Source organism: Serinus canaria, chromosome 1, assembly GCF_022539315.1.
Source record: "Serinus canaria isolate serCan28SL12 chromosome 1, serCan2020, whole genome shotgun sequence".
Lineage (NCBI taxonomy): Eukaryota > Metazoa > Chordata > Aves > Passeriformes > Fringillidae > Serinus > Serinus canaria.
Genome location: NC_066313.1, coordinates 45,143,238 through 45,155,831, shown reverse-complemented (window position 1 = coordinate 45,155,831; position 12,594 = coordinate 45,143,238). Strand labels below are relative to the sequence as shown.

The 12,594-nt window shown below is 39.3% G+C and overlaps 1 protein-coding gene across 2 annotated transcripts in view; it reads left to right on the top strand.

The window, feature by feature from the left end:
• ATP8A2 (ATPase phospholipid transporting 8A2) overlaps positions 1-12,594 on the top strand; it is a 278,317-nt gene that overhangs the window by 53,653 nt on the left and 212,070 nt on the right. For both annotated transcript variants that reach the window (XM_009102837.4, XM_018908513.3), the window contains one exon: positions 4,951-5,015. In XM_009102837.4, the coding sequence (XP_009101085.3) occupies positions 4,951-5,015 (65 nt within the window). The remainder of the gene's footprint in view (positions 1-4,950; positions 5,016-12,594) is intronic.

Here is a 12,594-nt window from a genome sequence, read left to right as displayed (position 1 = left end):
TTTTTTACTGTTTTGGTTGACTCAGCAAAGTTTCATTATGCAATCTGCTTGACTGACTAGAATTTTTGTGTGCAGTAGATAACTTCATAAGGGAAACAGCATCTTTTGACTAGTTAAAAAAATGTAGCTACACATTTTGATGTAAGTACCTGAAATAAGTTGATCTATTAACCAACAGCAGCTACTTCAACACCAGTAAATAAGCTTATTCTGAAGACTGTGAAAGAGACCAACTTCCAGCTTTCTCTAAAACAGTTGGTTTGTTGTTTCTTTTATTATAGCAACTTGAGAAGAATAATAATCTCACTTAAAACTTCTAAATTATCCCTTAGTTTAAGGTACAGGTCAGTAGTAAAACTCTAACTTAATTAGCTTCATGTTCAAGTTGGCTTGAAAGTATAAACGTGTGGCACTCTTCCAGTTTTTGTGTGTAATCCAATAAAACTGTAATAAATCTTCAATTTAAAACCCAATCCACGTGTGCACTATATGTTTCAGGTATAAATATGCTATCTGGGGAGTAAAAAGTGTTTTCAGTTTCTCATTGTGTTTGGAGGTTAGACTTATTGACTCTTGCTTGCTGTATGGAGGTGCATGTGTATTGAGGGATATTTCAGCTCTTGGCAGCTCTGTCAAGGAGCTGGAGTACTTTGTTCTTCCAGCTTCCTCTTGATTCTTTGGTTTTCAGAACTTGCGTATGTCTTTGTCTCTGGATTGCATTTTTAACTTCTCCGTGGAGTAATGTTTGACCTTCTGTGGGTGGCTGTATGCCTTTCACTCAGACAGGTGCTAGTGAGTAGTTCTACAAGTGAGGAAGAGTGTTCATGAACAGCTTTAATACTGATCAGTCATTTGAACTCTAGCTCTTGAAATGGGACTTCCAGGTACAGAAGCATCTTTAAGCATGACCTGCAAACAACTATAGAAGGCTTAGCTGTGTTCTTGCAGCTTCATCCTTTTCATCAGTCTGCAGACTCTGGGTTATCTTTGCCTTTCAGTGAGACAAACTCACCCATAATAGATTTCTATTTGCCATCATCCTTGTGCTTAGCAGAACAACAGAAATGCTCTATTTCCAGCCAGTAACTTCTCTAGGAAGAGATTTGTTTTCTGAGAATGGGTTTCTGGAATAGTGTTAACTCAAGTGTGTCCCTCCCTGAACCATGAATCAATCCCTATAGTTGAGCTGAATGCCCTTACCTAGGGTGTGCATTGATAGCTGCCTGCAAGCACTGCCTTAGGTTTGTTTGGGTTTGAGGTTGAAAAGGACCTTTTGAAGATACAGTCCTCCTGCTCCCTTCCTGACAGGGACATGTTTCATAATCAGGTTGCTTAAAGCTCCATCCAACCTGGCCTTGAACACTTCCAGGGATGGAGCATCCATAGCTTCTGTGGGTGACCTGTTCCAGTCTTGCTGCCCCCCATCATAATAAATGTCTTCCTTATGTCCAGTCTAAACCTACCTTCTTCCAGTTTGAAATGACTGGCCCTTGACCTGCCACTACAGGCCTTGGTAAAAAGTCTTTCTCAGTCTTTGTTGTAATTCCCCCTTGTATATTGAAAGGTCTCTCCAGAACATTCTTTTCTCCCAGTTAAAGAGCCCCAACTCTCAGCCTGTTCTCAGAGGAGAGATGTTCAGCCCTCTGATTGCTTCTGGAGCCCTCTTCTGTACTCACTGTAACAGGTTCACATCTGTCTTGTGCTGGGGGCCCCAGGGCTGGATATGACAGACAGCGTCTCACATTGAACTTTTCATCACTTAGGTGCTTCTCAGTAGGGCTGCTTTCAGTCTATTCATCCCCTAGTCTGTCCTGATGGATATTTGTGGTTGTTGCAGTACAGGTGCAGGACCTTGCACTTGGCCCTGTGGAACTTGATTAGATTCTCGCAGGGTTACTCCTCAAACAGATCTAAGTTCCTCTGGGTGGCATCACTTCACTCCAGTGTTATTTAGGTGCACCATTCAGCTTCCTGTTTTCTCAAGGCTTGCTGAGGGTGTACTTAATCCCTGTCTGTCCCTGGTGTAGATAGCAAAGGACCAGTCTCAGGACTGGCCTGAGGGCCACTGCTCATTACTGGTTTTCATGTGAGTGTGGAACCATTGGCTATAACTCTCTGGATGCAGGCATCCTACCCATCTAACAGTACATCCATCAGACCCCTATCTTTCCAGCTCAGAGATAAGAGCACTTCTTGGTGAGCTGTGCTTTGTTTCAGTTCAGGAGATAAGCCATGCCAGCACACTTGCCTGTATTACTGTGCATAGCTTGAACAGGGCATTTGTGCCCCCTCTAAACACAGAGGATAATCATTCTTTCCTCAGATGCTGGATTCTGTATGCCTGCAGTATGAATGTGCCTGTGGGCTATGATCTTGAACTCTGGTTCAAGTAATCTTTCTCCCAGGACACTTAAAGGAAAGTAAGTCCCAGAAGTACCTGATTCATCTGCTTCTTGGACTTTTAGTCGGACTTTTAAATTAAAGAGCTAGATATCAACTTACAGGTGTGGGTTGACATTTTATACCTGGCTTTGAACCAGCAGTTGATCTTATTTTACTCAGAAGCATTGACAAAAATACTTATCTTAGAGTGCATTTTTTGCTTACCGTGTTAGTATTGCCAGTAATAACTATTACAAAACCATTATAAAACTTTAGACATTTCTAGTAATACTTTAAAGTTACTACTTGGACTCCTAAAGTTGCCAGCTACTTTGCTAGATTTTAACATCATCTTAGTCCTGAAATTGTACATCCTCTATAAACTCTTGTTAGGGTTGACTTACATTCTCCTATTCCAATCTTGATCTTTCTGTTTAATGTGATGGTAAGATGCAAAATAGCTTCAGTTGCAGGATAAGTTGTTCTAAGTCCCTGATTTCCAAGATGCACAGCAGAGCAACTGTTTTCTGCAGTATTTTTTTTTCTTCCGGCTTAAATTCTAGAATGGCATCTTGCTCATTTTGGAAGAGGTAAAGTGAAGCAGTGAGCAGTGGTTTAGAAATTACAGGTCACTATTGCAGCTGCTGTTCTAATCAAATGCTACTAGAAAATCCTTTTGAATTCGTTATGCTGAATTTGTAACAGCCTACTGCACAAGACTGCTTTAGCCTAGGGAAAGAACAACCCTGGTATAGAGGGAAGTACTTAAATTTGTAATATTCTCTTTTTCTCAATAAAAATAAGGAAGCACTTTTTAGCCTGAAACTAACTTTTAAAAATGGCAAACTGACTTGAGAAAAAAGTCAGTGTTTTTCCTGTAACTGTTGGAGGTTTTCTACTACCATCCAAGATTTGATCACAGGCAGAATCAGAGGCTGTCTGCAAAGCTTTCGTGTTGTAGGCTGCACATCATTAGAATATATTTTATCCTTTTCCCAACAGGTGTGAGTTCAGTGTTGAACTGTATTGCTCTCTGAAGCAGAAATTAAACCTAGGCATGTTAACATGTCTTAATAAGGTTGCACTTGATATTCATAGTCCTCACAGCTGTGAAAATGGAGGAGAAACTGAATTTCTGCAGGTAATCAGACCTGCTGCCTGAGAGTGCCTGGCTATGATACAAGCATGTCTTCCTCAAAGGAAGGAGAGGGATTTACTTTCTTTACAGAAGTCACACATGCAGACATGGTAACCCTGGATTATACCTACAAAACTAGCCCAATTATAAAAACTCTGTAGCCTGAGGAAATGATTTGCATTGCAATTGATGACCCAGTATGGCCTTTCTAAGGAATCAAGAATCCCACAGATGATTTCATGCCTCAGTTGTTCTCTTGCTGTTGTAAGATATGGAAAGAGGCACTTCATCTTTTTGTGGTGACTGTGGTGTTCAGCTTTTGAATCTGTCAGCCTTGCAGTGGTTCTTTACTGGGACATTACTCTTATACTGCAATACCCTCCAGTCTCCATTTAACAAAAGTAAGAGACATCCCAAGACCCCATTTTATTTGATAGCAATTTTTTAAACTGCTGTAATTCATTTCTGTTAAAAAAATAGAAATAAAAAATACTTGTATTGAATTTCCTTTTCCCATGTAACTTAGATGAGCAATAAAAGATGTGTGCTTCAAATAAATTCATTCTCTGCTATTTTATGAAGCTGACATCACTATGCCAATCCCAAGTGAACTTGCATGAGCTTTTAGGATAATGTAGTGGGGTCACTCTGCAAGTTGGCATTTGTCTCTTGCTGTTAATATGAGCAGAATTAACCTGTTTATTTTGTAAATGATTCAACTTTTATAAAAATAAGAGATTTTCTTCTGTCTTGAGAGTTTTTGTTTTGAATTTTGGTGTGCTGGGAAATGAACAGAATTGTCTTCTGGGTGCTCTCATTCTTTCATGTCCAAGTCCCACACTTGTTCAAGAATAATGTAGTCCAATTACCTTGTGTCTATAGGACTTGGTAGGGGCTCTGTGAGTGTGACTGATCTGTACTTCTTGATGAAGGAGCTCAGAACCTACCACACTGAACACTCAGGAGTAAAAAATGCTTATGTAAGTTTTGTGTGGGCTGAGTAGCATCAGCTGAAAACATGTGTGCACTTCCAGTCATCTGACATAGATGCAACTGTGTATTTGGATCTGTTCTTGTAATGTGCTGAAGGCAAACCTGCCATCTTGTAGACTTAAAAATTTTTTTAAAAATTATGTAGATCTTTAGGCTATATTTACAGCATCCAGTTCATACAGTGTTTTGTTTAATTAAAACATCTCAAGTGGTGTATTTGAAAATGCAGATAGAATGCAGCCCGTGTTTCCAATAAATCTGTCATATTGGAGTGTCCTATACACCAAAGTTTACAGCAGTCTGCCAGATAGGAGTAACTGCTCAAAAAAGAAATTGTCACTTGACCTATAGATGCTTATCTTAACATTGAACTTGAACCTTAGACTTCCAAAAAGTAACTCCTTGTGTTTTATTGTCTCTTTTTTCCCCTCTTGCAGGGTACTCTTGCAGACTCATTTCTCAGAGTATGTCTCTCATCCTGGTCAATGAAGATTCACTAGATGTAAGTATGCAAATTCTGATGTAATTCTTGACAGAGGGAGTTGTTGCTAACAAGGTGGAAAGTTGTCAGGCTTTCACATTAAGTTTCTCTTGCTTACTCTTAGGGGTAGCAAGACAAACAGTTCATGCTGAAACACAGCGTACTTTACACATACTTTACACAGTTTGATTCTTCTGCAAACTGGAAAAATCTTCAGCATGCCATCAGGAATATAATGAAGTTTTGAGGTACAAATTTAGGAGTAACATTTGAAGAAAACTTGTTTTGTTTTTTTTTCTATCTTCAGTATTGCAGGGAACAGTTCTAACCACACCTGCATTGTGAGCTTGTCCATGTACAGTAGCTTGTGAGATCTAAAATAAAAAATGTTCTTCAAATGGTTGCCATGCTCTGCATCTATATGCCAAAATAAGGTAGAAAAATCATAAATGTTTACATGAATCTTCCCAGAAGGTATCTTTCCATTTTGTCTGTTTCAATGTCCATATCAGTATTGGATGTAATTTCAATATCTGATTTCTGTTAGAGGTATTTGTAGGACAGATGAAAGTACCTGTAACAGGCAACATCTTAAATTTGCATTTAGAATTGGCAGGTTGGGATTGGGTGGGAGATGCAAAGCCTGTATCTTGGAGTGCCAGAGGAGTTACTGGATATCTGCAAATCTGGTTGAAGAGGGTAATACTACTGTGCCAAAATTATCACCAGCTAAGTGTTATTTTCCAGTTGCCTTGATGTGATTCCAATAATTTGGTGTGTAGAAAACTTTAGTTACAGAATCCAGCTATGAACAATATTGGAAATTTGTCAGTAAATGTAAAAACTAGTGGAAGCTTTCAGAACACGAACTTGCGCCCGCAGCGTGTTTGCCTGTGGCACCAAGCTGTGTGGTGCAGTCAGCACACTGGAGGGAAGGGATGCCATCCAGAGGGATCTGGACAGGCTTGAGAGGTGGGCCTGTGTAAACTTCATCAAGTTCAACAAGGCCAAATGCAAGGTGCTAAACTTGGGTTGGGGCAGTCTCAAGCACAAGTGCAGGTTGGGAGGAGAATAGATTGAGAGCAGTCCTGAGTAAAAAGACTTGGTGCTGTTTGGACAAAAAGCTCCATATGACCCAGCAATGTGTACTCACAGCCAAGAAAGCTCAAGGCATCCTGGTCTGCATCCAAAGCATCACAAATAGTAGGTTGAGGGAGATGGTTCTCCCACTCTGCTCTCGTGAGACCTGACCTGAAGTGCTGTGTTCAGCTGTGGAGCTCCCAACACAAGAAACACGTGGACCTCTTGGAATGAGTCCAGAGGAGGGCCACTAAGTTGACCAGAAGTCTGAAGCACCTCTGCTAAGAAGACAGGCTGAGAGATTTGGGGCTGGAGAAGAGAAGGATTTGGAGAGACCTTATAGCACCTTGCAGAGGATCCAAAGGAGACCTACAAGGGAGCTAGAGGGGGACAGTTTACAAGGGCATGTGATGGTAGGACAAGGGGGAATGGCCTTAAGGTGCAAGAGGGCAGGTTTAGATTAGATGTTAGCAAGGAATTCTTTGCTGTGAGGGTGGTGACAAACAGGAACAGGTTGCCCAGAGAGGCTTTGGGCTCCCTATCCCTGGAGGTGTTTAAGACTGGGCTGGATGAGGCTTTAAGCAACCTGGTCAAGTGGAATGTGTCCCTGCCTGTGGCAGTTGGTTGAAGTTAGATTATCTTTAAGGTCCATTTGAACTCTAACTTTTCTATGCTTCTATGGAAGAAAAAGAAAAAAAAGGAAATGGAGGGCCATGGCATGTCAGATGAGAAAAGAATCCCCTTACGCAGTTGCTGGCCTTTCAAGTGAAGGAAATGTTATCATATGATTCCTCATGAATATTGAAGATGACTGATACTTTAGCTCAGATAACCTGTATTTTTCTAAAGCATGAGTACAAACTTGTGGAGCTTCTGAACTGGTACATCAGAAATGCTTTGTATTACTCTTGCTTTCCATCTAAAGTAAGTCTATGGGTTTTCTCCAAAGTGCTCTTACTGCCATTTTTAATGTAGAATTGGATTCTCTATACGTTTGAATATAAAACTTAAGTTTTGTTCATAATTGCCTCTAGTTGTTTCACTCTGAGGTGTACTTTAAGTACTTTTATTGCCAATTTTTCAGTATGGGATCTCCATAGTAATATTTATTTTGTGTTGCACCTCTGACAGAAATTTTGACTTCTGTTCAACTGAGCCTAAAATCGAAGGTTCTCACACTGAAATCCTGTAGCATTATATTTAATATATTCCACCTTTGAAATCTGTTAATACTAAAAATGAGTTTTTACAAGATCCAAGTTGAGCTTAGAGCTTTTAAATATTGATACACTTCCCCCTTTGTGCAGTCCCTGTGTGACTTTTCCCTCCCACTTCTGCTCCTTGGCATGCAGCAGTAGGTGAGATGTGATCGAACAACTGTCTTTGCTTGGTTTTGCGAGATAAGTTTTTTTCTAAATCATGCACTTCAGGGGAAAAATCAATCATTTCTGTTCTCTTCAGGGAACTCCTGGGAATAGAAAAGACTAATCCCTAGCTTGTTTCAGCTGAATTCTTGAAACTTAGCATAATAACCTGCAAATGTCTATCCCTTATAGACTTTACCACATGCATACATATACTCACTTGTTTTTTCTTTTCCTAATAAAGCTTTTTGAAATGAGAATATTTTGAGCATGAGGTTTACTTTGAGTGTAATTCTTGGACTCAGTTTCTGTTTAATTAAATTGGAACACCACAAAGTCTTATTGTGCAGCTCTTAACCTGGAAAAATTTCTTTCATTGGCATCTTGGAGAATTTTGAGTTGTGGGAGCAGTGAGCGGGATACCTGAAGAAGGGAAATTGGATGACCAGAGAGGCCCTGGCTGAAAAACATCTAATGAGAGAGGTGATATTACAGCCAAGGAATGTTGTGTGTGTTCCTACCCATAAATCCTGTAAAAAGAAGAGCTGGGAATTGTATCAGTTATCACATGGGATTGTATTTAACAGTAGTGGAGGAACAGCATTGGAGGGAACCACTTCTGAAGCTGTGGGTCGTACTTGGCTGTAAAGCAATCCTGTTGATGTAAAGGGAGCTACACTGTGTGTTCTACAGAGCTCATGTTCTGAACACGCCCTCACTGTGAGGGTGCTCTACAGCAGTGACAGTCCTGGGTTATAGGCAGATGTGTGAGTAACAGCTCATGGATATTCCTGTGTAGGAACCCTCAATGCTCCTGTCTCTTGATAAGTTATGCCTGAAAGTTTAAGCAGAAGCTGGCCTTCCTTGCTTTTCCACTTGTTCAGGTACACCTTTTGCATGTTTCACTGTTGGGATGTACCTGTTTGTGCCACCATGGTGTTTGTGGTATTCTTAAAAAACAAGCATAGTTTCACAGTGTAATTTGTCATCTGTTGTCAGTGTCTAGACTTCCCAAATAGTCTTTGTATCTGCAGGGAAACTTTACATACAGTTACGTTTTATATTCTGGCAATGAAGAGTGAGGACCTGGAAAACTTGGTTATTTTGTTGTTAGTTTATTTTAGCTATTCTGTAGGATATCATTACTGTGGAGGTTCTGTAAGGAAGATCTGTTGCCCTTGAGAATATTAGATTTATCTAATGACTATCATAATCTTCATTCTTAATTGGCACATTTCCTTCCCACACTTAAGAGTTAAAAAAATTAAGGAGCTCTTTGACAAGCATCATTATCCATTGTATTTAAATACTGATGCACCTGTAGAGCTGATGTTATCTGGCAATCATAGATCTCTTAAGAAGTAAAGCTCTGACCTGGTCATTGGACTTAACCATATGCTAGAAATAGCAGGTTTTGTTGGGTTATTGTCTAAAACTTTTTCTAATAACCATTGAGAACTCAGACTGTGTAAGGGAAAGCAACATGAGCAGAAGGCCATTAAAAGTAAATTGTTTATCAGCACATTTGTATTTGAGCAAAAAGTATGGTTCCAGTAGAGTCCTCTGTATTAGACTTCTCAGAAAGATTAGCATGCATTATGACTTACACAGAAAGGGTTACTTTCACCGACAGAATTTCTTCAGCCTATGCACCATGTGAGTTTTCTATTTAAATCTATGTTTCAAACTCTCAAGCACAATTGCAAATTTTGAAGGTGTTGCTTTTTGGGATCTGGGTTCTCTTGCAGAAGAAGGGATGTCTGTGCCTTGTCAGTGAGTGATGTCTTGCTGATTACTCCTAAAGAATGGGCTTAAAGATACTGTCAGCTTTTCAGACTAAAACAAAAGTTACCTGAAACTCCAGATGATGCTCCAAAGCATTGATATCACGTATGCTTCAGCTGTATTAAAAGATAATAAGGTATGCAGGTACTGCATACCTGGGAAGACAAGAACAAGCCTGGTACTGCTGATGCCATGTAGGTGCTTTGATGGTTACATCTTGTGTGTTGCACTAGAGAGGAGGCTGGGGCTTTTATCTCCCCTGCTATCACCTGCCCATGTGCATTCAGACAAAGTTCACATTCTGGAAAACTGGTCAATGTGAGCAAGCTCAGTTTGAGCCAGGGATCAGCTCCCTTCAGAGGGGCATCTGCAACAGTGCTCTAGTGCCTTGTGGCTAGTAAGTTACTCCAGTCTCCACTCAGCCTGGAATTGTAATCAGCTCTTCTGTCTACACTGGGGATTTGCAAAGGAAGCTAATTAGGAAAACTAGGGAAAAAATACATTTTCTATTGTACAAAGCTTTTACTATTGCTCAAATTTCTGTTTTTCTTAGTCTAGAAATACACATTGAGCTAATAAGTAGTTACATAAGGAACAGAGTCTAGTAATCAGATAAGTCTTCAAAAATGTAAGGTAGAAGGGTTTTAGTGGTTTTTTTCTTTGTTTGTTTGTTTTTGAGGAACAAATAGGATCTTTCATAACTCCACATATTTGCTAATCTGCATAGAAAGTTAATTGTATGGATGTGGAAAATATACAGCTCTTTGTGTGAAAAGCTGCTTTGATTTGAGTATACTATGTAGAATTATAAATGAAAGAATATAGGTGTTACCTAGGCCTGTAGGTTTAAGTACACACAGGACTGTGTAACTTAAGTATTAGATTACTACTTTTTCAGGAAGTAATACTAATAGGTTTGAGCTGTGAGTGGTGAATGAGTTGGACTGGTATTTTTGTTTCATCCTGCTTTTCACTTTTCAGAGTTCATTAATGACTGCTCTTGCTTATCTGTGCCTCTGTTTTTTCTGTTAGTGTTTTCTGGCACTGTGATAGTTGGTTTGGATGAAGTGGGGGTACTTGGACCTGAAGGAATGCAAGGACCCTTAGGAGTGCTAAGAAAAAGTTACTAAATAACTTCTTTCTATAAGTGGAAATTGGGATAGGAAGTTTGGGGGAATGCTTTCAAAAAACACAAACACACTGTTTTCAAAGTTACTTTTCCTTTCATATTTTAAGTTGTAATAGTGGCCATTTTTGACAAGAACTGATTTTAGGCAGCTGGTATTTAGCAGATGTGGGCTAATGCCTTGTCCGTGCTATAGGACAGAACAGATCATATTACATACAAATAGAAAGGAAGAGTGTGTTCCCTGAATTCCAGCTGAAATTTGCTGTCTCGTTTGTAAGAGTTCTCATATGTTAGAGGAAAAAAACACTATTACTGGAAACAAACACTATTTCTCTTAAAATTGCTAATGATCTTCACATATGTGCAGGCTTATATCAAGAGATGATCACAGAGTATTATCCAGATCTATTTTCTGTTGTGCCTGTAACAATAGAAGCATGGCTTCACATGGATGGTGAGGGAAGTATCTGTTGGCTTTGAAGATGGATTTCTCTGCAGCATACTGATGTGCTTATTTCTGTTAAGCACAAGAGACCATGGAAACATAAGGATGGGTAATCAAGTGTTAAACAAGTTTTTTTTAACGAGACGCTACCCATGAAATGCAGGTTTTTCTGATATTAAAGCATGAAGGTGTGTTTTTAGGGGAAAAAGATGAAGCTGGTGTCTGATGTATAGATGAGTTATGGATACTAATCCTCTTGATTGACATGGTTAATACTGCACATCTGTAGGAAGAGTTCAGATTTGTCTTCTGTATTGAAGGGCATGAACTAAATAGTCCTTTCTTCTTCAAGATGCTTTCATATCTGATCTTTTGTTTTCTTTGGAGGGGTTCCTTGCTCATGCAAGTTTGTCTGGGGGTTACAAGAATAAGCAGTCTTCCTTTCTTGGTGTGGAGCCAGCCTAAAGCAATAAGATTTATTCATCTGTAGTGTTAACTTAATGAGGATAGTAGAGAACTAACTTCTTCAGGGTCACAGGGTATATCATGATCCTGTATTTGGAAAACAGAGAGATATAGGTATCTGTGGTCTTACTTCTGTGGTTCCCATAATACTGACTTTCTACTACTTTGTTAAACAATTTTTTAAAGGTTCTTTCCTTTTTCATAATAATTAGAGAATCATTCTTGCAACTGGAGCTTGATTGCTCCAAGCATTCTCATCAGTTACACAAAGGAATACATTTCCTTCACAGAGTAATTAAGGAAAAAAAAAAGATGTTTTACATCTGGTTGAAACTAGAAAATGTCCCACAGAATTTCTTTGGGTTGATTGGTCTGTCAGAAACTAGAATTAAGCAATTCTGCAGCTGGATGAATTTAATACCTGACTAAGTATGTGTTCCCTCTGCTTTTTAACCTTTTGCATAGAGTAGAACCAATCAGAGGAATCTTGTGGAAATCTCTAGGCTTTTTATATAACTGTTTTACAATGTTGTAAGCTTTTTTTTAATGGGAAAATGTGTCAAGGTGCATTTTCTCACTATCTCTGGTTGTTTACCTGACATAGTGATGTTAGAGGATTAGTGTTGCTCTTTCATATTTACTAAGTGTTTCTGGTTAGCTTACCCTCTACACATCTTAAGTAGTGTTTGCAATCTCTCCTCTCCATATGTTCAAGACAAAACTGATTTGGCAATCTTGAATTATCAGCTAATTCCCCAATCCTGAGTTATCATAACCTGTGTTCTAACTGGGCCTAAAAATCACAGTGCTGAAGTGCTAGAATATAATGGTTTCTTGGAGAGCTTTGGGAATGAGTGTTAGTCCAAGCTGACGTGGTTCAGATGTCCTCCTGAAGCTTCCATCATGCTGAGTTTTGGTGGTATCTATGTATGCTTGTCGTGTGCTTCAGATTTTCAAGCTAGCCACAAAGAATCTTTCTTCTGGTTTGAAAGATTGAGGAATTTGGTGTCTGTTACTCATTCTAATTCTTGTAGCTAGAGTATAGAATTCAGTGAAACAAGAAGATTCAGCTATGTGTAGAAAGACAAGGTATCAAATTCTGTGCTATAACTTGGGACCATTTACTTGGCTAATGGTGACTGAAGCTGTATGGCTTCAAGAATTCTGTGTCCTTGGGGTTCAGGGGGGGAAGGTTAGCAATGTGTGTGCTTTTGGATATGGAGTTTAGTAGAACTCTGGGAAATGTGGATGAATAAAGCCAATTAATGGTTTTAAGGGGCTTTGTAAGATCTAGGCTGGTCCAGTAATATTTGTCTAGATTATGGAATTAAT